The sequence below is a fragment of the Felis catus genome, chromosome A1 (genome assembly GCF_018350175.1).
Source record: "Felis catus isolate Fca126 chromosome A1, F.catus_Fca126_mat1.0, whole genome shotgun sequence".
Classification (NCBI taxonomy): domain Eukaryota; kingdom Metazoa; phylum Chordata; class Mammalia; order Carnivora; family Felidae; genus Felis; species Felis catus.
The window spans coordinates 223,393,633-223,419,261 of record NC_058368.1 but is presented as its reverse complement, the minus strand read 5'-3'; the positions used below and the strand labels follow the sequence as shown (position 1 = coordinate 223,419,261).

At 35.0% G+C, this 25,629-nt stretch overlaps 1 protein-coding gene across 9 annotated transcripts in view; it reads right to left on the bottom strand.

Annotated features, from left to right (window-relative positions):
• Positions 1-25,629, bottom strand: part of CDH18 (cadherin 18) — a 1,009,468-nt gene that overhangs the window by 242,787 nt on the left and 741,052 nt on the right. For all 9 annotated transcript variants that reach the window (XM_045038559.1, XM_045038553.1, XM_045038573.1 and 6 more), the window contains one exon: positions 9,003-9,297. In XM_045038559.1, the coding sequence (XP_044894494.1) occupies positions 9,003-9,297 (295 nt within the window). The remainder of the gene's footprint in view (positions 1-9,002; positions 9,298-25,629) is intronic.

Sequence of the window (25,629 nt, the reverse complement as noted above, 5' to 3'; positions counted from 1 at the left end):
GTTTTATCTTGGTGTATTCAAATGTCTATCATGTAATTATGTATATACCAAAGAGAACACCTTGCAGCTTCTTTTGCACCTAATAATACGTCATGAATATTTCCATGCCAACTAAACAAATATAATTTCAATAACCACGTGACATTCTACATAGCTCTTTCATGCATACTTAGACTTTTCTACTTGGTTGTATTTTTTTATCGCTACATAACAAATGGCCACACACAGCTGAATAAAACAGAAGCCATCAAATCTGCTTATGTTTGTGTGTGTGCTTATTTCTTGCTATGTACTTGCAATGCTGCGATCAGCTTTCAGACTAGTGCCCACTTCTGCAGAAGAGGCGCTTCGAGGCCACACGGCAGCAGAAGATTTAAAGAGGCCACTTGGCCTGTGCAGGCAAAAAAGGGACTAGCCTGAACTTCTGAGTTCTCTCCTTACCGGTAGAAGGGAGCAAGAATAATATTCCCCATTTACTAAGGAGGGAAATGAAATGTATCCAAGAGAAACCCAGTTGATCTCAAGAGGACTTACAAATGAGACAGCAGGGAGCCCTGCCAATCAAGGACTGACTGATCACTGAAAACTAGTGGGTACAAAGATATCTGATAGATGGCAGCAGGAATCCATAATGGCACAAACATTCTTCTTCCTCACTGTGACCTCTCTACCTGATCACTCTGCCTTCTGTCTATGCCTCATTACTCTGTCTCCTAGTTATATCTGATTGCAGTGTTTTTACCCAATTCCTGATCACTTCCTTCTACATATAGTTGATTGCTATGCATTTATTCTGTAACTAGGAGCAGGGCCTACCAAACCTCAGGCTGACGCTTCTCTCTACACCTGAACATTGAACGTTCATACCTGATTGCTCTGCCTTTACTCTCTCCTGGGTCACTGTTCCTTCACTCTGTATATGATTCCTAAAAAATGAATCACCCAAAATGGTGTCTCAAAAAAGGAATATGAAATTCATAATAGAATTAGGAGTCAAGTTCAGTTAAACCTGAGGCTGAATTTTTTGCACGTGTACATTTTGAGAAAGAGATTTCAAGAGCATATGCCCTGATACATTGATTTCACACACAAATATTTTTTTTAATTTATAAAATTTTATAATGATTTCAAATCACGTGCTTTTGTTAAAATATAGGGGTAAGGGCATACGTTAATTAAGATTATCAGTGACAATTAACTAATGGAAAGTATTTAGTATGAGATTTTTGGTTAGGTCTATTCTTCCAGTAAGAAGGAAGGAAGGAAGGAAGGAAGGAAGGAAGGAAGGAAGGAAGGGAGGGAGGGAGGGAGGAAGAGAGGAGGAAACAACACAATTGGTCATTATTAGGATGAATTTATGTAAAATACTAGTGAACTTCTGTGAAAAATAAGAATGATTTTAATTGGAAACTATATTCATGAATAAATGATAACAATACAGGGAAAATATCATATGGAATAATAACTCCCCACCTCTATAAAATATATATATATAGTTTTTTTTATTTTATATATAGTTTATTTACTGCCCATTATGTTTGTAATGTTTTATGACAAGGAAATTAAAGACATAATATGTTAAAGAGGCCAGTAAAATAGCATACAAGTTTAAAGTCATTTATAAGAAGGCAAGGTGGTAAGTGACAAAATAATAAGTCTAGGATGCTCTAAGATTACTTTTAGGAAGAAATTTAAGTTGTGCTGATTTATTTTTTTTTAAGCATTATCTCCACGAAGAGACATGTTAAGCTCCAAGGTCAATTTATATAACAAAATCTTCCATTGGCCACTATGGAAATTACACCTATTATACTTTTTACCATTACATGCACACAAGTTGAATCTAGAATTGTCAAAATTCTAATTGGTTTGCTTTGTATTTCAATTTCCTACACTGAGGGGTATACACAAGAAAATCACTCTTTAAATATATTTTTAAAAACATGATGTGAAGATTTAAGTTTCGTGACTTGCGTCCAATTTATGGTGAAAAAATTATTCCAGCAAAGCATTTTATATTATAAATTGATCAATTTTAAGAGGAGAATTCCAAGTCTAGTCTATTTTCATAAAGAGTAAATGGAGAAATTTACCCATTATATATTATTGGTTCCTTTGTCAATAATTGGCCATATTTACATGAATATTTCTCAGCTCTCTTCCATTGATCTAAGTGTCTGCTTTTATGCCAATACTATACTGTTTTGATTACCATAGCTTTGTAAGATGGCTTGCAATCAGGAAGTGTGATGCCTCTAGCTTTGTTCTTCTTTTCCAAGATTGCTTTGGCTATCAGGGAATCTTTTTAGGTTCCATAAAAATATTAGTATTGTTTATTCTATTTTTGTGAAAACTGCCACTGACATTTTGCTAGGGATTGCATTGAATCTGTAGATCACTTTAGACAGAATGGACACTTAAACAATATTAATTCTTCTGATCCATGAACATGGGATACCTTTTCATTTATTTGTGTCCTCTCCAATTTATTTTACTAATATTTTACAGATCTTAGTATACAAATTTTTCACCTTCTTAAATACATTCCTTAGTATTTTAGTCTTTTTGATGCTATAGTAAATAGGATTGTTTTCTTAATTTATATCCTTCTCATAGTTCACTGTAAAATGGATGCTGTTTTGAGCCACTAAGTTGTGGGTTTATTTGTTACCAAACACAAGCTAACTGACACAAGGGAAAAGTTATGAGGGGGAAAAAAGTTATGAAACTTAGAATTTTCTTCCCAATTTCCACTTCATTAGTTGTTCAGTGTGACTCCTCATATGCACTTTTAATTTAGCATGTAGAACAGCAGTGTCAGCCTCATTTCACTGAAATTATCTCCTTCTGAAGTTAAGCCCCAGGGTAATGATTTTAAAATGGCTACTAGAATCCTGGAAGATATCCAGAGTGAAGCTCCCAAGATGTTTGGCCAGAAATCAGTCCCCCAACAAGCAGTGCAATAAAGTAAGCACAGCTGGTGTCTCTTCTTGTTGCCCTGAACAAAGAACACAGCTGCAAATGGAAATAGGCCTGGGAGTTAGAGATTGTAGAGGAACAAAGACATGAAAAAGATTAGGATGTTTTAATACATCTCCAAGGACACGGCACCTTGTGGAGTTTAAGGGTCATGCAGTAAATTCCATATCTTTTCTCTATGTGCCAAACTAAGAATCTGTGCTCCATTGAGGTTAGGGTCTATAAATTACATACTTATAATCTGAATAAAATATAAACCATTGTGTTCTATCTTCCAGAAATTAAAATGTATTATTTCTATAATGTGTTACAATATCTTAAATATTATTAGGTGATTTTTACTTATAGGTATCTTTTCATCAGTACACAGAAGAGTGTAGAGGTAAAGATTTATACAATTTTTGTGGAGAAAAAAAAGACGTGAAATTTACTTTCAGGAAAATTGCATTGTGATATAGTATGGTTTTCCTTGAAAATTTTCTAGATAGAGAGTAATTACTTTTGAAAATTTAGAGTGACTGCAAAACAATCAAAATTTGTACTAAAACCTACTGATTCTCAGTGAAAGGAAAATTATAATTGCATAAATTTGGGTATGTATCTATAAAAATAGAAAAGATGAAATTATTGCATTAAATTATTATTTTAAAATTGTAGTTTTAATTATTTCTTTAAAGAGATTTATCAAGTTATATAATCAAAACATCTTTACCAGCTTTTTAATAACAATGTGCCATTTTAGCATCACTAAATGTCTTAAAACCCTTATCGTGGCCTTTCTGAGAATGGCAATGATGTTTCCAAGCACAATCCTATTTAACCTACTTTCATTTCTAAAATGCCACACACGCAGTAGACTGCTGATTCCAAAGGCAGGTATAATTTCATCTCATAGTGAGTTTCCTTTTTGCGCCACAACAATCAGTATTAACTTTTTTATTTCATCCTCTTAGGTCTCAGTTCTGAAGAATGTAGGCATTTAATAAAGTTACAGAAAATCTAAATTAAAGAAATACTTCTTTAAAGTTGTTTAAAGGACAAAGAAGACAATTATTCTATAGAATAATTGCTACAAAATAGTAGAATAATCATCACTGGCATGATAATGTGCAGCACATTAGAGAAAAAAGTGAAGTAATTGTTCATTTACATTGATAAAGTGCGTGAGAGTGTCTTCATGGACCCGTTTGAGTTACATTTTACCCTCCAGAATATTTTGTTATTCTGTCTACCCATGTTCACTTTGTTTTACTTAATAACATTTTTTGGTAAGTAAAAAAAAAAAAAATGCAATATGATAGCCAATAGCTTACAAGGAATTCATCACAACGCAAATGGCCCTTTTCTAAATCAATGCTATAACACAACAAGTAGATTTTCTTTTAAAAATGACAGTCATAATGACTCCCAAGGAGCCACACTGTTACACTTCTTTTCTATAAGCACAGATGACCTAACTTTATTCAGTGGTATACCTCATTATTTTCACAATATTGTGCATTTGAATATGGCAATTAATATTAACCATGAAAATTGCTGGGGCTCCAGGGTGGCTCAGTCTGTTAAGCCTCTGACTCTTGATTTCGGTTCAGGTCCTGATCTCAGGGTTCGTGAGTTTGAGCCCCTCATCAGGCTCTCTGCTGTCAGCACAGAGCCTGCTTGGGATTTTCTCTCCCTCTCTCTGCCCCTCCGTGGCTTGTGTTTCTCTCTCTCTCTCTCTCTCTCTCTCTCTCTCTCTCTCTCTCTCTCTCAAAATAAATAAATAAACATTTAAGGAAAAAACATGAAAAGTGTTGACCTAAGCAGATAGAATCATTTTTGGTCATAAAATATATGATTTGAACATGAATATGATTGAAAATATATGATTTGAACCATATGAGAGTCTCTTTGGAAGTGACTATAAATTTAACAAATATCATATTCTCCAATTCATGTTTCTATTTTGAAATGCTTTAAAAAAGTACCCCCCCCCCAGAGGGGGGATTTGAGAGCATTTGGCAATGTCTAAAGACACTGTGATATGGTGGTAACAGAAGGGAGGGTACTAAGCATATAAAGTTTGGAAGCCAGGGATGCCACTGAATATCCTACAATACACAGAACAGCAAAGAATCATCCAGTCTCATACATCAATTAGTGGCAAGGTTGAAAAACTCTGATGTAGAGAGAGATGATTCCCTAGATAATAGCTGAAACTCAACGATATAAACCAAAGAGGTAAAGAGAAACATTACATTGAAAAACATGCATTGACAACCACTCTAGTTTGTTTTGTATATTTCTTTATGAAACCACTCAGAATGCCGTAGACTTTGTCTGCTGATTATTACCCACTGACAAGAATCATGCAACCACATTATGCTTTGCTCAGTGGTCACATAGCACACAGCATAGTCAGAGGGCTCCCTGACCATCCCTTAGTGCTACAGATGTACAAGAAACAGTAATCTGACAAATACTTGCACACTCAGGACGTCTCTTGTGCTGCCTTCTCTGTATTCTCATAGCATAGTCTGCTGCACTGTGAAAGGAATTCATCATTTGTACGACAATCCTGTTAATTTCCCCCTTAACAACATACACACACACTCACGCACGTGCACATACAACCCTAAGTAGACCATAAACCCATAGGGAAGATAAGAGTCAAGAGTATTTTGCATTATTGTGTCTTCTGTGTGTAATGCCCTTTTAATTTTTTCCTTGTCTATTTACAAACCCATGCACACTATGTAAAATTATTTGAGGATGTCTTCTCTAAGTTTGCAAGCTGGACTTTCCACTTTATGGTTCCCTTATATTTTTGCTAATCAAGCACTATATTTAAATTTTATATGTCTGTAGCCTGTTCAAATTTAAGGACTTGTTTCTACTTCCTTCCTTCCTTCCTGACTTCCTGCCTGCCTGCCTGCCTTCCTTCCTTCCTTCCTTCCTTCCTTCCTTCCTTCCTTCCTTCCATTTTTTTAACATTTTATTACCAGCCACTATCAGTTCTTAGCACATAAAATGCCTTTCTTTCCTCTCTCTCTCTCTCAAGAATTAAAGAGATACAAAACAGTAGATTTTTTTTTCTTATGACAGGATGATCCACAAATTAAGTAATGAGTATATGATAAAAACAATGATTTTATCAGGCACCATAAATGTTTTTAAACATAAATGTTTTTATCACAAGCCTGCATTTCATTTTTTATTATAACTTTATAAATAACATCTATATGTATATGTAGTTTCTAATAAAGAAGAATGCATTACTCTCATAGCAAATAAAGCCCACAACCCATTTTTAGAAGTAATCACCCTCACCACTATGTGGGTTTCTTTCAGATATGCCCTATGTGCCCATATACTGCACAACACATCCTTATTTTCTAGAATAAACTGTAGCTTATTCCACATGCCTTTCTGAAAACTTTTTTTTCTCACTAAAACAATATAGATCTTCAGCACATATATACAGGCAAATTCATTCATTTTAAGGCTACATAAGAAATCTGTATATGTTTGAATAGTCATTGATTTGAAAACTTCCTTATTAGTGGACCTTAAGTGTATTATTATGAATAATACCATAATGGGCATCCTTTCACATATATCTTTGTATAACCATGTGAACACATCCATAAAATAGTTCTCTGTAATAGAGATTGTCCAACAAATGGATATGTTCTCCTTAAAATGTTGAAAGATATTGTTAAATTGCCATCCAAAACAAAACAAAACAAAACAACAAAAAACAAACTATGGGAATTCACCTTTCTGCTAACAGTCCTGCAACTTTAACAACTTTGTGAATTATCAGACTTGCATACTTTGGTAGGTGAACATTGGTTTCTCCTCCTCCTTTGTGGTTTCTTAAATTACTAGTGAAATTTGAGTATTTTCCTGTGGATAATTAACACGTTTCTTTTTCTTGTGAATCTCCTGCTAATGGGATTTCCCCATTTTCTTATTTGGTTCTAATGAATTTTTTGTTATTAAAAAAATCTTCTTATGTAATACAAAATAGTCCTCTGAATGCCACGAAGGTTTTTAAGTATTTCAGTTCATTTTTCTTTTGATTCGGATTAGTTTTATTATTTGATGGCTATGTTTTCAAATGCTTATTCATTTAAATTCATGTCTTCTTGATTATTGGATTCTTATCTTACGTTGAAAAGTCCTTCGTCTACTTCTTAATTTTTTTTTTTTTTTAGTTCTTGTGTTTTCATTAGCAGATTCAAAGTTTTAGGTTTTTTAGAGTTTAATCATTGATTTATTTCCCATTTACCTTGTCCTCAAGTGTGGAGAAAATCACACTATTTCAATTGTGTCAGCATCACGAGTACATCTGGTCCTCCACCTGAGCCCCACTCTTTAGCTCAGTTAATGGGGTTACTTTCCATTTCTTGACACTTTCATTTGCTTCACTCTCCAGCCATCTGTGTCACAAAGATTTTTCAACTTTTGGCACACATATCTCCCTGGAAACTGTCCGTTGTCTTTATTCACACTATATGTATCTAATGTACATATTTTGGAGGTGTTAGGGAATTTTTTTTTCAAAAGCATATTCTCGTTGAACTCCCTAAAGGTTAGATTTCTACCATAAATAAATGTCTATTCCCTTACTCAGGCAATTTAGGATGAATTTTCCTCCTTATGGTATGTAGCCATCCCTGAACCCAATCCTTTAAACAAAAACAAAATAACATCAAATCTATCCCCATATGGCAAGAAGGAGACCCCCACCCCTGGCTCAATAAGCTATACAGATTCTGGAACATCCACTATTTTTCTTATATTTATTCCATAAATAGCTTAAACCAGGTTTTAAATTTGTAATTATATTAAAAAAATTTGGGAACTTAAGAGCTGAACCTCTGTCTGGCTCAGAAATATTTTCTAGGTTCACTTCTTACTAACCATGTGATCTTGGGCAAATTATTTAATTCTATGTATCAATTTCATCCTCTGTAAAAGGAGAACCACAATGTCACCCTTGTCCATGATGATACAAGCATGAAATTATTACACATGGCATGCAATGCCTGACATATAGTAAGTGCTCAATAAATACTCCTTGATGCTGTTTCAGTGATCATTACCACAACTGCTTTGACGACTTGTAGTCTCCAGTCCTGGCGAAGCTAACTGGTTGTTTTGGGCTGATCGATTTTAGATTTTCTGCAGAACTCACAGTCAACATTCAAAATATCCAATTTCCTCTTCGCCCCTGATCAAAACTTCTATGGATTCAACTGAGTCTACACTTGATGGCAACTAAGATTTAAGTGTCTGACATCAACTGCTAGCTACATCAGAGGCAAAAAGGAAAAAATCCTTTAAGGGTTGTTTTACATTTTAAGATAAATAAGCTTTGTAAATGCTTATGAGTATCTAAAAAGTTTTATTGAATAATGTAGCTATTACTTACACTTTTAATGCTGTTATAATTGGGTCATAAACTGCAATCTTTTTTTTATATTTCCTTTTTTTTTCAATATATGAAGTTTATTGTCAAATTGGTTTCCATACAACACCCAGTGCTCATCCCAAAAGGTGCCCTCCTCAATACCCATCACCCACCCTCCCCTCCCTTCCACCCCCCATAAACCGCAATCTTAAAAGACATGTAGTAAAATATCTCAAACATTACAGTGTCTATTTTTATTTATGCAAATTGTCACCTTGAGTATGTTGATATCTCTGTAGCAATATAAATAAAGAATTTACATGGCTAAAAAATCCTGTCAATTAAGCAAGAATTGCCAATGTCTCCCCATTAATGATGTTTTCTTGATACCTAAGCATTACCTCTACTTTAACATTCAGAAATTAATTTTAATAAATAACATACCATCTAGACCTAATATCCTTTAATATTTTAGGCCACGTGTAAATATTAAGATGTTTCGAAATTTCTTCGGATTTCTCCACGCACAAACACACACACAAAGTTGAAAACTGGTTTTCAAAAGACGATCATTTGGATTCTCAAAACTATATTAACTGCTAAAGCAAATAATGTTTTTTCTTACCCATATCTGACATTTCAGGCACAGTAACGATGTATGGTCCATCTGTGAACTTTGGAGCGTTATCATTGATGTCTTGTACTTTGATTATGAACTCGGATTCAGGCTCAAGAGGCTTGTTTGTTCGTCGGTCGATAGCCTGGGCGTGAAGCACATAGTGGGTCTTCTGCTCTCTGTCTAGGCTTTTCGTTGAGTGGATGTCACCGGTGGTGTCATCGATGATAAATATAGTTCCGGCACCTTCTCCAGTAAGGATGTACTTGACAGACCCATCGCCTTTGTCAGAATTGGAGTGCAACTGTCAAATAAAAATGAAATACTTTAGCGTGAAATTATATTCCAGCTTCACGTCATGTTATCTGAAAATTACCTATAATTTTGAACTTAGTTTGGTTATAACTTTTCTTACCTTCACAGTCTACCATATGGTGCTATAATCATTTCCTTTTCTGCAGTTTTTCTCTACTTGGTATTGATATAGATATCTTTTATCATGATCTTTCTAAGAAATCCAATAATCAATTTAAGAGAAATTAATAAGCAATAGTAATTAAATAAAAAAACAATAACCCTTGATGTCATCTAGTAAATCACCACTGCATTACCTACACAGAATAGAATTGGATAAAGAAATTACCAGGAAATCACTGTTGCCCGCAATACTTCCAGGAATAATGACTTTTTATATTAATTGTTTGGCATTTTATTTCAAACATAAAATTAAAAAAAAAGAAAAAAGAATATATGGCAGGATGAAGCTCAAATTATTAAAAACTTCCACAAAAGAGGCACTTATTTGTTACAGAGAAATTAATATTATAATGTGAAAAAATAAAAATACATATATTCCAGATTAATTGTTCAGATTTAGAATGAAAGAAAACACAGAATATTTTTTTTATTATTATTATAAAACTTTAACTCAAAATTTAAATAGGAGTGCTTGATTTAATCAACACATGGTCCTAATTTTTAACTAATAGAAATACACTAATGAATTCTCATTTATTAAAATAAAAGTGGAATATTATACTAATAGATACTACAAAAGGAACATTTCACTAGCGAAGAAGTATTTAATAAGAAAGGTAAATACATATTGAGATAATTATAAACAACTTTTTTGTCATTTAAGCATCAGGAAATGCTTTTAACCTGCATGTGATTCATACTTCTTAATCTATTGTAACTTCTGCCATCTTTGCATACGTGCCATTGTTATATTTCTAGCTAGAAATAACCACAATTTTTCTTAAATCTCACACATCTATTTGAAGAATTGTTTCTCTTGAGAGATCTGAAGTTATCCTTCATATGACATCTTTCTGGTAACCTAACCTCAACTACTCACCTTTTGCTCAATTGTGACACTTGGAAACATTGAAAAAATGTAACCTTGTTCGCCTAAGTTTTGGATTTCTTACCATAATAAAGAGAAAATTTTCAAGGATTATTTTAAAGTCTCTGAACCCTTAGAAGACGTTTTCAAAAAGAGAAAATATAGAAAAATATAATAAACTATGACAAAAGGACTATTCCATGGTAAAAGGAAGACAACTGAATATAAATTGTAGCATATCCCAAATAATCTTATATCTTTCTTGAAAACACATAAGGCGTAAACAGGGACAAATTCTGATGGGAATCACCTAGCAAGATTCCATAAATCATTATCTTTTCAAAACTGATTTTTTGGAGCTTTTATAAAGACGAATAAAAATGCATTAGCAATGTATGAAAAACACAGCTTTCAAAGATTCACACTTCATTAGTAAATTAACAACTAAAAGAAGAATGCAGCATGAGTTGCGTGGAGACAATTGCATGCATGGATGGAAATGTATTTAGTCATTTCTTTTGGTTTCTTGCCATATCTTTTTAGCATCTAGAAGAAAAAAATATCATTTCTGAAGCAGATACACCTGCAAAATATTAACAGAGTGGCCTGTTTCAGTCTCCAACTTTGCTTTAATCCGTGACCCAAACAGAGCAACAAATTCATTTAAACAAATGGTTTTAAAACCTTCTCTCAAACTCTCTTGTTATGAAGTGAAACATTAGACAGTCTTATTAGCTATTGTTATACTATACATTAATTACAAGTCTATATAATGAAATTAAAACCCTTTTGGGGAAATGTCTTGTAGTTCTACCATCTAATTTCAGAAAGACAGCGATGGTGATGATTGACTTTTATCATCAGGATGTATTTTTATATTCTTCTATGTTCTTAGGTTATTTTGATATTATTTTATGTTGCGTTAAAGTTTGTATTACAAAAGTTGGTCATATTTAAAGAATGGCCTTATATATGTAGACTTGCAATGAAAGTATATAAAAGAAATAGTAAAGTTGTCAACTTAAAGCACTATGAAAAATATAACACACTCTATGCTTTATGTAGGTTGTGGTAAGCAATTCAGATAAGAGAGAAAATGTCAGTAATTTTATGTCTTTAGATTTTAAGACTTGAATCTGGTTCCACATAAAGTGTTTATATTTAACAAACAACTTAGCCTAAATATTTCAGAAATTATGTCTGACTTGAAAATAGACGTGCAATAAAATCAGTGAATTGTAATTTAGCAGTATTTATAATATTTGATAACATGGTAGAAGTTACATTAAAATGTTGCAAACATGTATTTGAATTTTATAAGGTGTTGACAATGCTTATCTTGGGTGTTTAAATAATGCAGATAATCATTTCAATAATGGAGTATTTAAATCTCTCAGCGGGCCTAGCTGAATCTTGGAATGACTAGTTTTTATGTTAACACTGATGGGAAGCTACTATAATAGCATTTAGGCAAATTAATAGCTTATATGATTAGGATGATCACCATTTGTGAAACAACAAAGTAACCCACTCTCAGGATGACCCCTCATCTATCGTACACCCATTTCCAAATGTTCAGTTTGGTTGGGAATACATCCTTTGTAACAGAGATGGAGCCTTAGAGAAAAACCAGCTATAGAGAAAAATCAGCTTAATAAGTGAGCTTTAATATCTGGAAAAGCATGTTTTATATTCGTTTTTTTAAAGCAACAGATGATGCATCAGTGAGTGAATGAATGAATGAATGAATGAATGAAATGACTGAGCAGGAATGGTGGTAGTAGTGGGCGTAATCTTAAAATAGGGACAGGAAGCTCTTTGATGCAGACAATCAAGTAATATGGATAACCAAGGGAGAAATGTGTTGTCTCTGAGTGTGGGCAACAATAAAGCATCAAAGGAAAGAAGCGGAAGTAGGGCACATGCAGTAGAAATACTCTGGATATAGACATGGAGCTGACTTAGCAACAGCAAAATATGATGTTGTAAGATGAGCTAGCTCTTATGCTATTTAAGAGAGATTTTCATCATAGTGTACATTGACATGTAAAAATATTTGGGAGACAAAGTTGATGTTAGTCATCAGTATTGAACTCTTTTTGGCAGACAGTTTGGAAATAACAGAGAGAAAACAGTGGCAGGGTTTTATAACACACAGTGGTAGGAGTATACTCTCCGAGTCATGAGATTTTGCAAAGTGAGTGATATTTTTTATGCTGAAGGACAGATGTTGCAATGTTGTCCTAAAGCAAGAAGGGACAATGCTCGCGTATGTGATCACATAATAAAGTAGGGTTGATGAACTACTCTTTAGAAAACAGAAAAGGGGAGGAGAATGAAGAAAGAAAATGAAACCACTCAAGTAAAGCAAAATGACCACTTCTCTGGCATGACTTTAATAAATTGTCTCTTTCTTATGTTAAGTAGTAACCTATGGCACTTGGAAAGCTAATATGACTCACATGAGTTCCCCCTGGAAAACTATTTATTCACCCCGGACCACATTCGGATCAGGACCTAAAAATTTATAGCTATCACTCCAACTACAGAGTTCTTCACTAAGATAATATTCTATCCCTTAGGGAAGAATAACTTTAAAAGGTTAAGAAGATGATGGCAGAGCAATTAATTTCAAAAGTTGCTTTTAGTGAAGACTTCAAGCCACGTTAAAAAGATAGGTCACTGACTTAAAACGATAATATTTTGAACTACATATTTTATGTATTTTTTTATGAGTAGGAAAGTTATATTTACAGCATTCCAGGGGAAGCCAGCAGTAAACATTGCATAGTAATCCCACTATGATTCTTTTTCCAACACATAAAATGATGCAATATAAGGATCACATGAAATACATATTATTAAAATTTATTATGCACCCTTTATTCCACAACGTGTTATATTTTAAACAATAAGTAGATGAAACAAAATTCAATTGAACTGTTAATAAATAATTGACGTACACAGGAAAAAACATTTCAAATCATATTAGTCTCTTGGTAACTAACATATCTATCTTGTGCAAGAAAAATACAGAACCATCAGCTTTAACTATGCATCAATTAATATGCAAAAAAGTTACATTAGAAATAGTGATGAAGTACTCTGTTCAACCACATATCTAATGTCAATTAATTAAAAGGTTAAGAAGTTAGGTGAGAGTAAGGAAATAGGTGTGGTTGTTGAACTAGAAACATCAGAGCTCTTTGCCAACATGTAAAAACCTCCCGTTGAATTTCAGTTTTTCACTTTTAACTTCTTAATCAGTATTCTCAGAGAAGGAAACTAATGAACGAGGAGGAAGAGGGAAAAGAACAGGAGGCAGCACGTGTTTATTATATCCCCTGAACCCCAGATTAAGGGTATTAACGTACAAGATAAAAAAACTATAAGATATCTCTGAAGTCTGAGCTGCTATAATTCCATATCCTTCAGATATCCTCTAGAGAGCCCCATCTGGGTGTGCCAAATATTGGGGCACTGCAGGAGGTAAGTCAGTGGTTGAGAATTTCACTTTTAAGTGTTGGAAACCCTCAAAAACTAGCCAATCGATTAAAGTTGGAATGAGATATATGAGGCACAGGAGGACCTATTCTCTGATATCAGAGTTAATCTCTGTTCTTTCATCTGCCAATTAGGGTCTAGCTGAGAAAGAGATGGCCCTGGAAGCTGGTTTTAAAGAAAAAGAAATCTCAGAGTGTACTAACATTAGTACAATTCTGGCCCCAAATACTGGTCCAAACCACTATCCACATATTCACAGGGGTTGTCATTTCATCCCCATTAAAACTCTGTCATTACTGTTCATTTTAGCCCTTTGTTCAAATCAGAAAGCAGAAGATGCATAGAGAAAGGGGAGGGAAGGAAAATTGAAATGGGAATGGCTTCAAACATTTAGAAAATGTATCTGACAATAAAATGTAAGATTATAATTTAATCTAGCAATCACTATTAGAAGTATATATCCAACAAATGTTTTTGGAGCATCTGCTATGTTCTAGTCCTGGTACTCAGTAGTTAAATACATCACTAACGTGGAGATTCATACATATATAGTGTTAGAAAGTGACAAGATCCCCACTTAAAAAGGAGAGAGAGAAAGAAATATCAGAGGTGAATGGGAAGGTGTAGAGAGATTCCAATATTAAATAAGGGAGTATGCTAGGCAGGACATTGGCCCCTCAAAGATATCTATGTCTTTATTCTAGAAGCCTGTGAATATGTTACTTTACATGGTAAGAAGAACTTCACATATGTGATTGAGGTCAAGGTCCTTAAGACAGGGAGATTACCTTGGTTTCTCTAGCTGGGACAATTCTGATCACATGAGTCCTTACAAGGGAAGACCTGATCCCAGCTGGTTGGGAGAGGGAGAGAAAATGGAAGTGTGAGAAGGAGTGAGCACCTCATTGCTGGTTCTAAAATGTAAAAATCATCATGCAAGACCTAAGAGAGGCCTCTTGAAGCTGGGAAAAGCAAGGAATGGACTGTTCCCTAGAGGAAATGAAGCTCTCCTCACACCCTGATTTTAGACCAGTGAGAACTATGGTGAACTTCTGACCTATAAAACTGGTGGAAAATAAATTTGTGTTGTTTTAAGGCATTAATTTTGCAGTAATTTGTGATAGCAACAATAAAGTCTAATAAAGGAATCAGAGAAGGCATATTAAAAAGATGACATTTTAATAAATTCTTGAAGGAGGTAAGGTAAGTAAGCCAAGTTCATATTATAGGAAAGAGCATTATAGTCAGGGAAAACAGAAAAAGCAAGAGGGTCAAGTTAGGAACATGAATAGCAGATTCCAGAAACAGTGAGGAAGCCAGTGTGACCAGAGTTGCATGGACAGAGGAGAGTTGTAGAAGACATCAGAGAAATACAGTAGTCTCCCCTTCTCTGTGGTTTCCCTTTCCCTGGTTTGAGTTGCCACTGTCAGTTGTGGTCCAGAAGCAGATGATCCTCCTTCTGATGTATCATCACTAGACCAAGAGTAGCCTAATGATGCATCACAACGGCCACGTTGTTCATCTCAGTTCATCTCCTCACGCAGTCATTTCATCCTCCCACATCACGATAAGAAGTGTGAGTAGAGTACAAGATATTTTTTGAGAGACCATATCCACATTCACGCAACTTGTATTATAGCATATTTGTTATTATTGTTCTATTAGTTATTGTGATTAATCCCTTGTGCCTAATTTATAAGCTTTATTACACGTATGTATGTATAAAAAATCACATAGTATATATAGGGTTCGGTACTCTCCGAGATATCCACTGGGGGTACTGGAATGTATCCTCCATGGATGTAGGGGTACTATAACTGGAAGGAAGATCATGGAGGACCACTGCACAAGAAAAAAGAGTAACTGGACAGTTTTGAGTAGGGGAGCATCATAAGTGATTTACATCTCAAAAGGATCACGTCCATTTCATTACTGAGAACAGAAAGTAGAGGAACAAAAATGAAAGCAGGGAGAACTGATAGACTTCTGCTTTGGTAACACGCTGACTGAGGATGACAGCACGGACCAGGTGCTGGTGAAAGTGACAAGAAATGGAGTATTCGTGAATATATTTTGGGACAAATGCAACACCAAATGCACAAATAAGCCAGAGGAGCTACGTCACAATAAAAGGCCTTTGCATAGCAAATAAAACCATCAACAAAATGGAAAGGCAACCTAGGGAATAGGACAAAATCTTTGCAAGTTATATGTCTGATAAGGTGTTAATATCCAAAACATATCAAAAATTCACACAACCAATAACAAAACAAAATCTGATCAGACATTTTTATCCAGAGAAGATATACAAATGGCCAGAAGTATATGAAAAGGTGCTCAACATCATTAACCATCAGGGAAATGCAAAGCAAAACCACCCTGAGATATCACCTCACACCTATTAGAATGGATATTATTAAAAACAAAAAAGAGGTAACAGTTATTGGGGAGGATGTGGAGGAAAGAGAACCCTTGTGCATTCTTGGTGGGAATGAAAATCGGTGCAGCCACTATGGAAAACAGTATGAAGTTTCCTCAAAAACGTGAAAAGATACAACTACCATAAGATCTAGCAATTTCAGGGTATATAATCCAAGGGAAATGAAATCATTATCTCAAAGAGCTATCTTCAGCCCCATGTTCATTGCTGAATTACTCCCAATAGCCAGGAAATGAAAACAAACTGAGGGTCCATTAACAGATGAATGGATAAAGGAAGTACATATACACCCACTGCACTTCCCCCACCCCTACAAGAATAGTATTCAGCCATGAGAAAGAAGGACATTCCACTATTTGTAATAACACAGATGGATACTGAGGGCATTATGTTCAGTGAAATAAGCCAGGCAGAGAAAGACAAATATTGTATGATATCACTTTTTTTTTCTGGAATTTTGAAAAGTCAAACTCTTAGAACACAGAGTAGAATGAATGGTATTCCCAGGACCGAGGAGTGCAGAAGAAGGGAAGGTGATGGTCAGAGTACAAACTCCCAGGTATGAGTAAGTTCTGGGGATCTAATGCACAGCAGAACGATTATAGTTAACAATACTGTATTGTGTATGAGAAAGCTAGGAGAGCAGACCTTCAATGTTCTCACCACAGAAAAGACATGGTAGGGGCAGCTGGGTGGCTCAGTCAGGTAAGTATCTGACTTCCGCTCAGTTCATGATCTCGCGGTTAGTGAGTTCGAGCCCCGTGTCAGGCTTTGTGCTCACAGCTCAGAGCCTGGAGCCTGCTTTGGAGTCTGTCTCCCTCTTTCTCTGCCCTTCCACCATTCACCTTCTGTCTCTTTCTCAAAATAAATAAATATTAATTTTTTTAAAAAAAGACATGGTAATTATGTGACATGGTTTTAACTAATGCTATAATGCTAATCATTTTGCATATATGTGTATCAAATCAACACATTGTATACTTAAACTTATACAATACTATATGTCAATTCTATCTCAGTAATTCTGGACACAAATTTTAAAAAGAAAGAGCACACAAAGTTTCCCTAAAGTAGTAGTATGGGATTTATGAAAAAGGAGAATTCAAGCACAGATATTAGGTGCTTGGCTACAGTTATGAAGAGTTCAGAATTTAATCAAATGGGATATGGAAGGATACAGGTACAGGAAATAGAAAGGGGAAGGTCAGGAATTGAATTTTGACATGCTAATCTTGGTATTTCTATTGGCGATCTCAGTAGAGATGTAGAGGCCATTTTTTATATGCAGTCTCTAGTTCAAAGACAAATATGGTTGGCTTATAAATTTGGGAGACAGCCAGAACAAAAGTGGTATTTAGAGCTATGAAACAGGATGAGATTACCAATGAAATAAACGTAGGTACAAAGGGAAGAACTGAGGACTGAAACCTGTAGTGCTTCAAAATTAAAAAGCCAGAGGGGGACATCTGGGTGGCTCAGTCCTACCTCGGCTCAGGTCATGATCTCGTGGTTCTTGAGTTCAAGCCCCACATCTGGCTCGCTGCTGTCAGTGCAGAGCCTGCTTCTTGATCCTCTGTCCCCCCTCTCTCTGCCCCTCCCCCACTTGCACTCTCTCAAAAATAAATAAAACATTAAAAAAAAAAAGTCAGAGGGACGAGAAAGATAAAGAGCCCCTAGTCAGGTAGAAGGAAAACCAAGCACACCAGTGTCTTGTTTTAACAAGAGAAATTAAAACATCTGTGTATAAGGGATTTTATATAGGAATAATAATGATTATTTCAGAGGCAAAAAAAAATCTAAAAGTCTGTCTGGAGGGGGATTATTTTATAAATAGTGAATTACCATTAAAATAATAATATGAATATGCTAGCTCTGAGGAACTATCTATAATTTGTTGTGGATGGGAAAGGCATGCTGTGTAATAATATAGAAGCTGAGATCTTACTTAAAGGATAAATAACAAAAATTACATGTACAGTATATCCATATTTATTAACATGGATGTATGGAGTTAGGATAGATTATAATCTAAGCCACTGAGGCTTGAGGGAGGGCAGAAAAAAGCATACACCGCAGTGAGCCAGTCAATTTCCTTTTATGTCTTTCAGTTTAACTGACTGAATAAATATCTATTACTTTTTAAGTATATATATTCCTGTTGTTACTGAAGAACACTTCTGGGTTTTATCTGGGCCAATAATGGAGAAAAGTCACAATATGTGGCAGCCCATTCTCAAAGCCACAAGAATCTTTAGAAAATTTCAGGCAGCATCTCATTTCCATGCATAGGGTCTAACCTTTGCTGGATTCTCACTCTGAGATGTTTACGAATCTATCTATCTATCTATCTATCTATCTATCTATCTATCTATCTATCTATCTGCTATGCCTCAGGTTGCTACATTCTATCTTGAATGTAGGTACAACTCCCAGGCTATTGCATTAAGTTGCCCAGGCACTGGTAGGTGATGCTTCCTGGAATGGTTGTCTTGTTTTGTTGAAGTGTGTCTTGAAATTTTTTGATATCCCTGCCTACCTCCTGTGTCCCTCATGTAAGCCCCCTACATCTCTATTCAGTTATTCTTTTGGTCTCTATCAACATGGTCCATGTGTTTATTTCTAGGCTTAAAACCAATGCACTGTAACAGAATGGAAGAAAAAAATGCATCCCTACTATGTATCAACCAATGTGTTGATATAAATCAGACAGGGTCCCTTGCCTTCAAGAAGTTTTTAGTGCAGTGAGCAAGAAAGAGCAACAGATCCAGAGTAGGGACAGTTCTGATAGAAGCATGAGGTGAAACTAATTTTCCCTTGCTTGGAAGTTTTCCCAGAGGAAAGGACTCAAAGTCTCCATCTGTATTCCTGTTTTGCCATTTCTATCAAAGGATAAAAGTTATACATTAAAAAAAAATAATTCTCATCAAACATTTTCCTTATTCATCTGTTGTGGATTTAATCCTATCACATAATATGAATTGTTCTAAGGTTACCCAAAACCACTTAGTTATTAAACAACTTTTTTTTTTTTTTTTGAGGAGAAGGCTAATTTAAAACCATGATAAAGCTAACTCAACATAAGGGAGCAGAATGCAGAACTCTCAGATATTGGTTCCTAACTTTGGAAATGCAAGACATGGAAATATGGAAGCTTTTCTAATGGAGAGAAACTGTGGACTGAGACACAATAGGGCTACAGTTCAAAGTGTCTTGCTAAGTTTTTCTGTGACATAAGGGACTACTCAACCCTGAGCTACGTACATATAACTCTGCATGTTGAAATAAAAATTCTGTAGTCTGTTATTGTACACAATTTTCCTCTCAGTTAAGCTTTTCAGAATGGAATGCTATTGAAATGTTTGAATCATAAAGTCCAATTTACTCAGCTGTAGCTCTGACCTCATTCTTGACTTTCTCTCTTCTTCTCAGATTGAATAACCAGAGCTATAACCCTCTCAGACACTCGACATGGCCTTGTATGCACTAATGATGATTTTTATTTTTCCACTTCTCCTCACTGAAAACTTTCTCAATTCTTGTGAATCTGTTTCTTTAAAAATCCCCTCACCCCCACCCCTTCTCTCCAACAGTTATCAGAGTTCATCCAAGCTCTCCTACTTTATGAAATTATTGCAGTTTCCCCTGAGTGGTCTCATTACCTCTCTTCCTGTTTCTGTTCCACACACATTGCATTTACACTAGAGTCCAATGTGTTATTTCTAAAATGTGATTTTATCCTTTCTTAAATAAAACACGAGAACGTACCACAGCCTTCAGATGGCAGACATCCTCACTGGGTGCTTGTCTACGTGTGTGATTTAATCTTCAGGCACTTAACTATTCACATCGAATTTTAGTCAAACTAACGTGGATGATCTGGCCTCTAATGTGCCTACTCTCCACACGTGATTTCCTCAAACTACATATTTTCTATTTATTTGACCAGAAGTAAGTCGTTTCCTATCTTCTGTGAAGTTGTCCCTCAATTTTTCATCCAAATACGCTGTCTTTCCTTTGTGATGTAAAAGAATCCCTACCTTACCTATCATTCAGCAGTTACCATTTTATGGTTTATTTCCAGTGAGATGCCCCACATCTCCCAATTCACTTGATTCTCATTGAGGACAGCAGCCACGTTTCACTCACTCCTACGTCCCCAACACCCAACGCATCCTATTTTCAATAAATGTTATTAAAGAATGAAATATGATGAGAGGAATTTTCATAAAGAATTCATGATACATTGAAAGATGTCAGGGACACCTGGGTGGCTCAGTTGGTTAAGTGTCCGACTTCAACTCAGGTCATGATTTCACAGTTTGTGAGTTTAAGCCCTGCGTTGGGCTCTGTGCTGACAGCTCAGAGTCTGGAGCCTGCTTTGGATTTTGTGTCTCCCTCTGTCTCTCTGCCCCTCTCCCACTCATGCTCTGTCTCTCTCTCTCAAAAATAAATAAACATTAAAAAAATAAATGATATCAAATAAAAAGTAAATATTTAAAAAGAGGTAAGACACTCAAATAATACAGGAGAAAACTTGGCTCAGAGACTGGTGGGGATGAGATCTAAAAGTGGTCAGTGAAGAGGTAAATATTTTAAAGACTATGAGTTAAAATTTTCAGTGTAAACATACAACTGATTATTTAAAGCAAAATTAACAACATTGTAAGATGAGTTTTATTAGGTGATTTGACTAAAAGATATGACAGAAGGAGAAAAAAAATGAAATGGGAAGAAAGCATACTGTCTTACTGGAACTCCAGTTGTGAAGGGGAATATTTGAATGGTAAAGTGGAAGTTGGAAAGTAGAAGTATCCAATGTGAGGTGGGCAGAGGGATCAGTGGCAAATGAGAAGTGCCACATGTGAAGTGGTCCAATATGGATTCCAAAACAGATTTTGCTATGCTATTTAGGTGTATTGTTTAGGACTAGTGACAAACACTACAAATTAATAAAGTGATGAATAACTGAAAAAAAAGTCTACAGAGAGTTTAAAAGAATTATTTTTTAAAATGTGAGTAAACTAAGATAAGGTAGGAAGAAACATTAACGAACAAAAAACCCGACAATCCAAGAACAAAAACAGTATGGATGTCTACCAGCCTTGTCAATAATTACATTAAATGTAAATGTACTGGAGACTTCAGCACAAAAAGGTGGACTAAGGATTTCTAGAACTTTCTCCATAAAAGCAATGAGATTACTGGCAATTCTTAGAATTCTAAGAATCAACTTTTCAGATCTCTGGAAATTAACCAAAGACTTGTACCATTCCAGGGAGAATGTAAGCAAGAAAAAAAGCTGAATCTTGGTGTGAACAGTAATCTCTATGCTATTTTAATGTGCCTTTATTCCATCTCCCTCCCTCCCCCAAAGTTATACAGTAGTCTTGAAAAGCAACATCCTAAAATGACAATTAAAAACTCAGGAAGAAAAGTCCAGGAAGAGATAGCCTCACTGGTGATTTCCATCCAACAGTGAAATAATTATCATCATTCCTTCTTAAACTTCTCCAAAAGACAGAATAAGAGATGTGGACTACAGTTCATTATATGAGGCCATCATAATACTGACACCAAAACCTGATGAAAATATCACAAAAGAGGAGGGCATCTGGGTAGCTCAGACGGTTAAGCATTGGACTTTGGCTCAGTTCGTGATCTCATGGTTAGTGAGTTCGAGCCCCACGTCGGGCTCTGTGCTGAGAGCTCAGAGCCTGGAGCCTGCTTCAGACTCTGTGGCTCCCTCTCTCTCTGCCCCTCCCTTACTCTCACTTTGTCTCTCTATCTCTCAAATATAAATAAACATTAAAAAATAAAAAATAAAAAATAATCTATGGACAAATTTACCTTATAGGTACAACAATCCTCAACAAAACATCTGCAAATCAAATCCAGAAACATGTATGTTTTGTATATTTAAAAATACACACATGATAAAGTATGATTTAGCCAGGAATGCAAGGTTGCATAAAACATACCAAAATCAATCAATATGATACAATATAAGCATTGTAAAGAAAACTTACATGATTATCTCATAGAGTCAGAAAAAAAAAAAAAACATCTGGCAAAATCTAACATTATTTTATGATAGTCAACCAACTAGAAATAAAAGAGAATGTCCTCAACCTGATTAAGTGCATCTGTAATAGAACAGCAGTTAATGCCACATTTAATGGTGAAAGAGTGAAGTTTTTCTCTGGGGATCATAAGCACTCCAAATATCCACTCTTGGCATTTTTGTTCAACTGTGTACTGAAAGTTGTAGCGAGGGTAATTAGGTAAGGAAAAAAAAAAAGATTTGGAAGAGAAGAAAACAAGCATCTTTATTTGTACATGGCATGGCTTTTTATATACAAAATACCAAGCAGTCTGCCAAAAATTAATAGTGCTAAAGAAAAGTTCAGCAAGGTTTCAGGATACAAGATGAATATAAAAATATAAGTATTACTTCTATAAACTAGCAGTAAAGAATCCAAAATTTAAGAAATTTAAAATAGTATCCAAAACAATGAAATATTTAGGAATAAATTTAATAAAAGCAGAGCAAACTTATACACTTAAAACTATAAACTCTTCCTAAAAACTAAATAACAAATGAAAGGCATTTCCTAAGTAAATTTCCTAAATAAAAGACACCACTGGTTCATTGGCTGAAAAATTAGAATATTAAAATTGCACTATTTAGTTATTGGAATATCTACCAAAATCCCACATTTTTTTGTAGAAATTGACAAGCTATTCAAATATTAATATGGAAAAGGAAAGTAACCTAAATAGTATAAAAAAGTATTGAAAAAGAATGAGGTTGGAAGGCTAGCTATTATAGATATAAAAGCTTACTACAAAGCTTTAGTGACCAAAACCATATGGTTCTGGGACAGAATAAATGTACAAATCAGTGGAATAGGAATGAGAGTTCAAAAATAAATCTATACCTTTAAGGTCAACTTATTTTCAATATATATTCCAGGACAATTCAACAGAAGAAGGATATTCTTTCAACACATTTTGAAAGGCAGGTGGGGAGGGGAAGTATGGGGGAGACAGAGGATCCCAAGCAACCTCTGTGCTGTCAGCATAGAGCCTGGTGGGGCTCAGTCCCAGAACCATGAGATCATGACCTGAGCCGAAACCAAGAGTCAGACACTTAATCGACTGAGCCACCAAGGTGCCCCTACAATAATGTGCTTTAAATGAAAATGCATAAGGCTGAAGGATGAAAGATGATACACAAGCAAGCTATAAACTTGGAAAAGCAAGTTTATGAATATCAGACAAAGTATATACATCAATGCATAGTATATTACAAGAGTTAAAAGAGAGAATTTTGTGATTCATTTAGAGCATGAAAAATCCTAAATACACATAGACCTAATTATAGAACACAAAAATTCATGAATCAAAAATTGGCATAATAAGAGAAATATGGAAATACACAGTCAGAGGTGGTAAATTTCACACGTCACCATCAGTAACTGCGAAAATACACAAACTTGTAAAAAGAGAGAGAAACACTTGTGGTATCCATCAATCTGACCCAGCTGACTTCACAAACCACAAAGCCTGACAACTGCATATAATACATTCTTGTTAAGTACACAGGGAAAGTTCACCAAGAGAACATATACTTAATAATACAAGTCTCAATAAATTTAAAATGAACAAAAACTTACAGTGTATGATATTAATCCAGGAAAATAGTCAGGTACCTTTTAGAGAAATGCAGGGCATATTTTTTTAAAATAATATATTAGCAAATAGGATCCAGAATCATATAAAATGAGTAGCATACCATGAGCAAGTGAGTCTACCATATTAATGAAAAGTTTTACATTAAAAAATCAAACAATACATTTAACCACGTGATGACAATTAAGAAAAATAATTAAATGGTTATCTCAATAGATGCATAAGAGGTATTTAACAGAAGTCAGTGTACATTTATGATACAACATTCAGCACATTAGGAATAAAAGAAAAATAAAATTAAGGTATTAAGCAATATAATTTATGATGGCATCGAAAAGCCTAAAAAATTAGGAATAAATTTAAATAAAGATGTGTGAAGAACTCTTTACTGAAAACCACAAACCATTGCTTACAAAAATAAGAGAAGCAATCTCAAGAATTGGAAGTACCCATAAAATTATCATTTTCCCTAAAAGTGATCCATAGAGTATATGAAATTCCATCAATAGTAGAAATTAACAAGCAGTTCTTTTAAAAAAAATTAATGTTTATTTATTTTTGAGACAGAGAGAGACAGAGCATGAATGGAGGAGGGTCAGAGAGAGAGGGAGACACAGAATCCGAAGCAGGCTCCAGGCTCTGAGCTGTCAGCACAGAGCCCGACGCAGGGCTCGAACTCACGGACAGCGAGATCATGACCTGAGCCGATGTCAGACGCTCAACTGACTGAGCCACCCAGGCGCCCCAACAAGCAAATTCTAAAAATTATATGAAAATTGCCATTGACTTAAAATAAATAGCCAAAATACTTTTAGACAAAAAAGAGGGGCACCTGAGTGGCTCAGTAGGTTAAGCGCCCAAATTTGGCTCAGGTCATGATCTTGTGGTTTGTGGGTTTGAGCCTCACATCAGGCTCTGTGTGGACAGCTCAGAGCCTGGAGCCTGCTTTGGATTCTGTGTCTGCCTCTCTCTATCTCTGCCTCTCCCCAACTCACACTCTTACTCTCTCTGTCTCTCAAAAATAAATAAGCATTAAAAATTTTTAAAAAGAGAGAAAAAAAGAGCATAATTGGCATATTTGAACTATTTGATTTCAGGTCTAACAAGAAAACAACACTGGTGTTAATAGAAGCGAGCAGATTAAAGGGATAGAATAGACAACCCAAAAATAGACCCCGCACACAAATTAATGGCAACTTGAATTAACAAATGCTCTAATGTAGTTTGATAATTTAATTAAATGATGCAATGTAACAGGGACATTTCTTCAAAAATTTTGGAAGAGACTGATCTCCAAAATTTAACAGCGGGATGCCAGCCAAGAAAACCACTCAGCAGTGCACATATCCTAACTTTTATATAAAATATGGAAGAATAAAACAGCCTACAGAGAAAATGAATCCAGAAGGTGGATTCATGAAAATTATTCCTACATCCTAAGAACTAATTAAGGAACCTCTAGTATTTGCTTGATTGAATTTCAAAGTCCCATGGAGCAGTGAATCCTTTGTGTCTCCAACTTCGTCCTTTTTGAATAGTGTTTTGTTTTCTTTTGTTTTGTTGTTTTTAGTGCCTGTCCCATCATTATGTGTGTGGTGGGAAAATAAAATGTTTTATACTTGCACAGAACCACAGACCAAGAAGAACTTATTTAA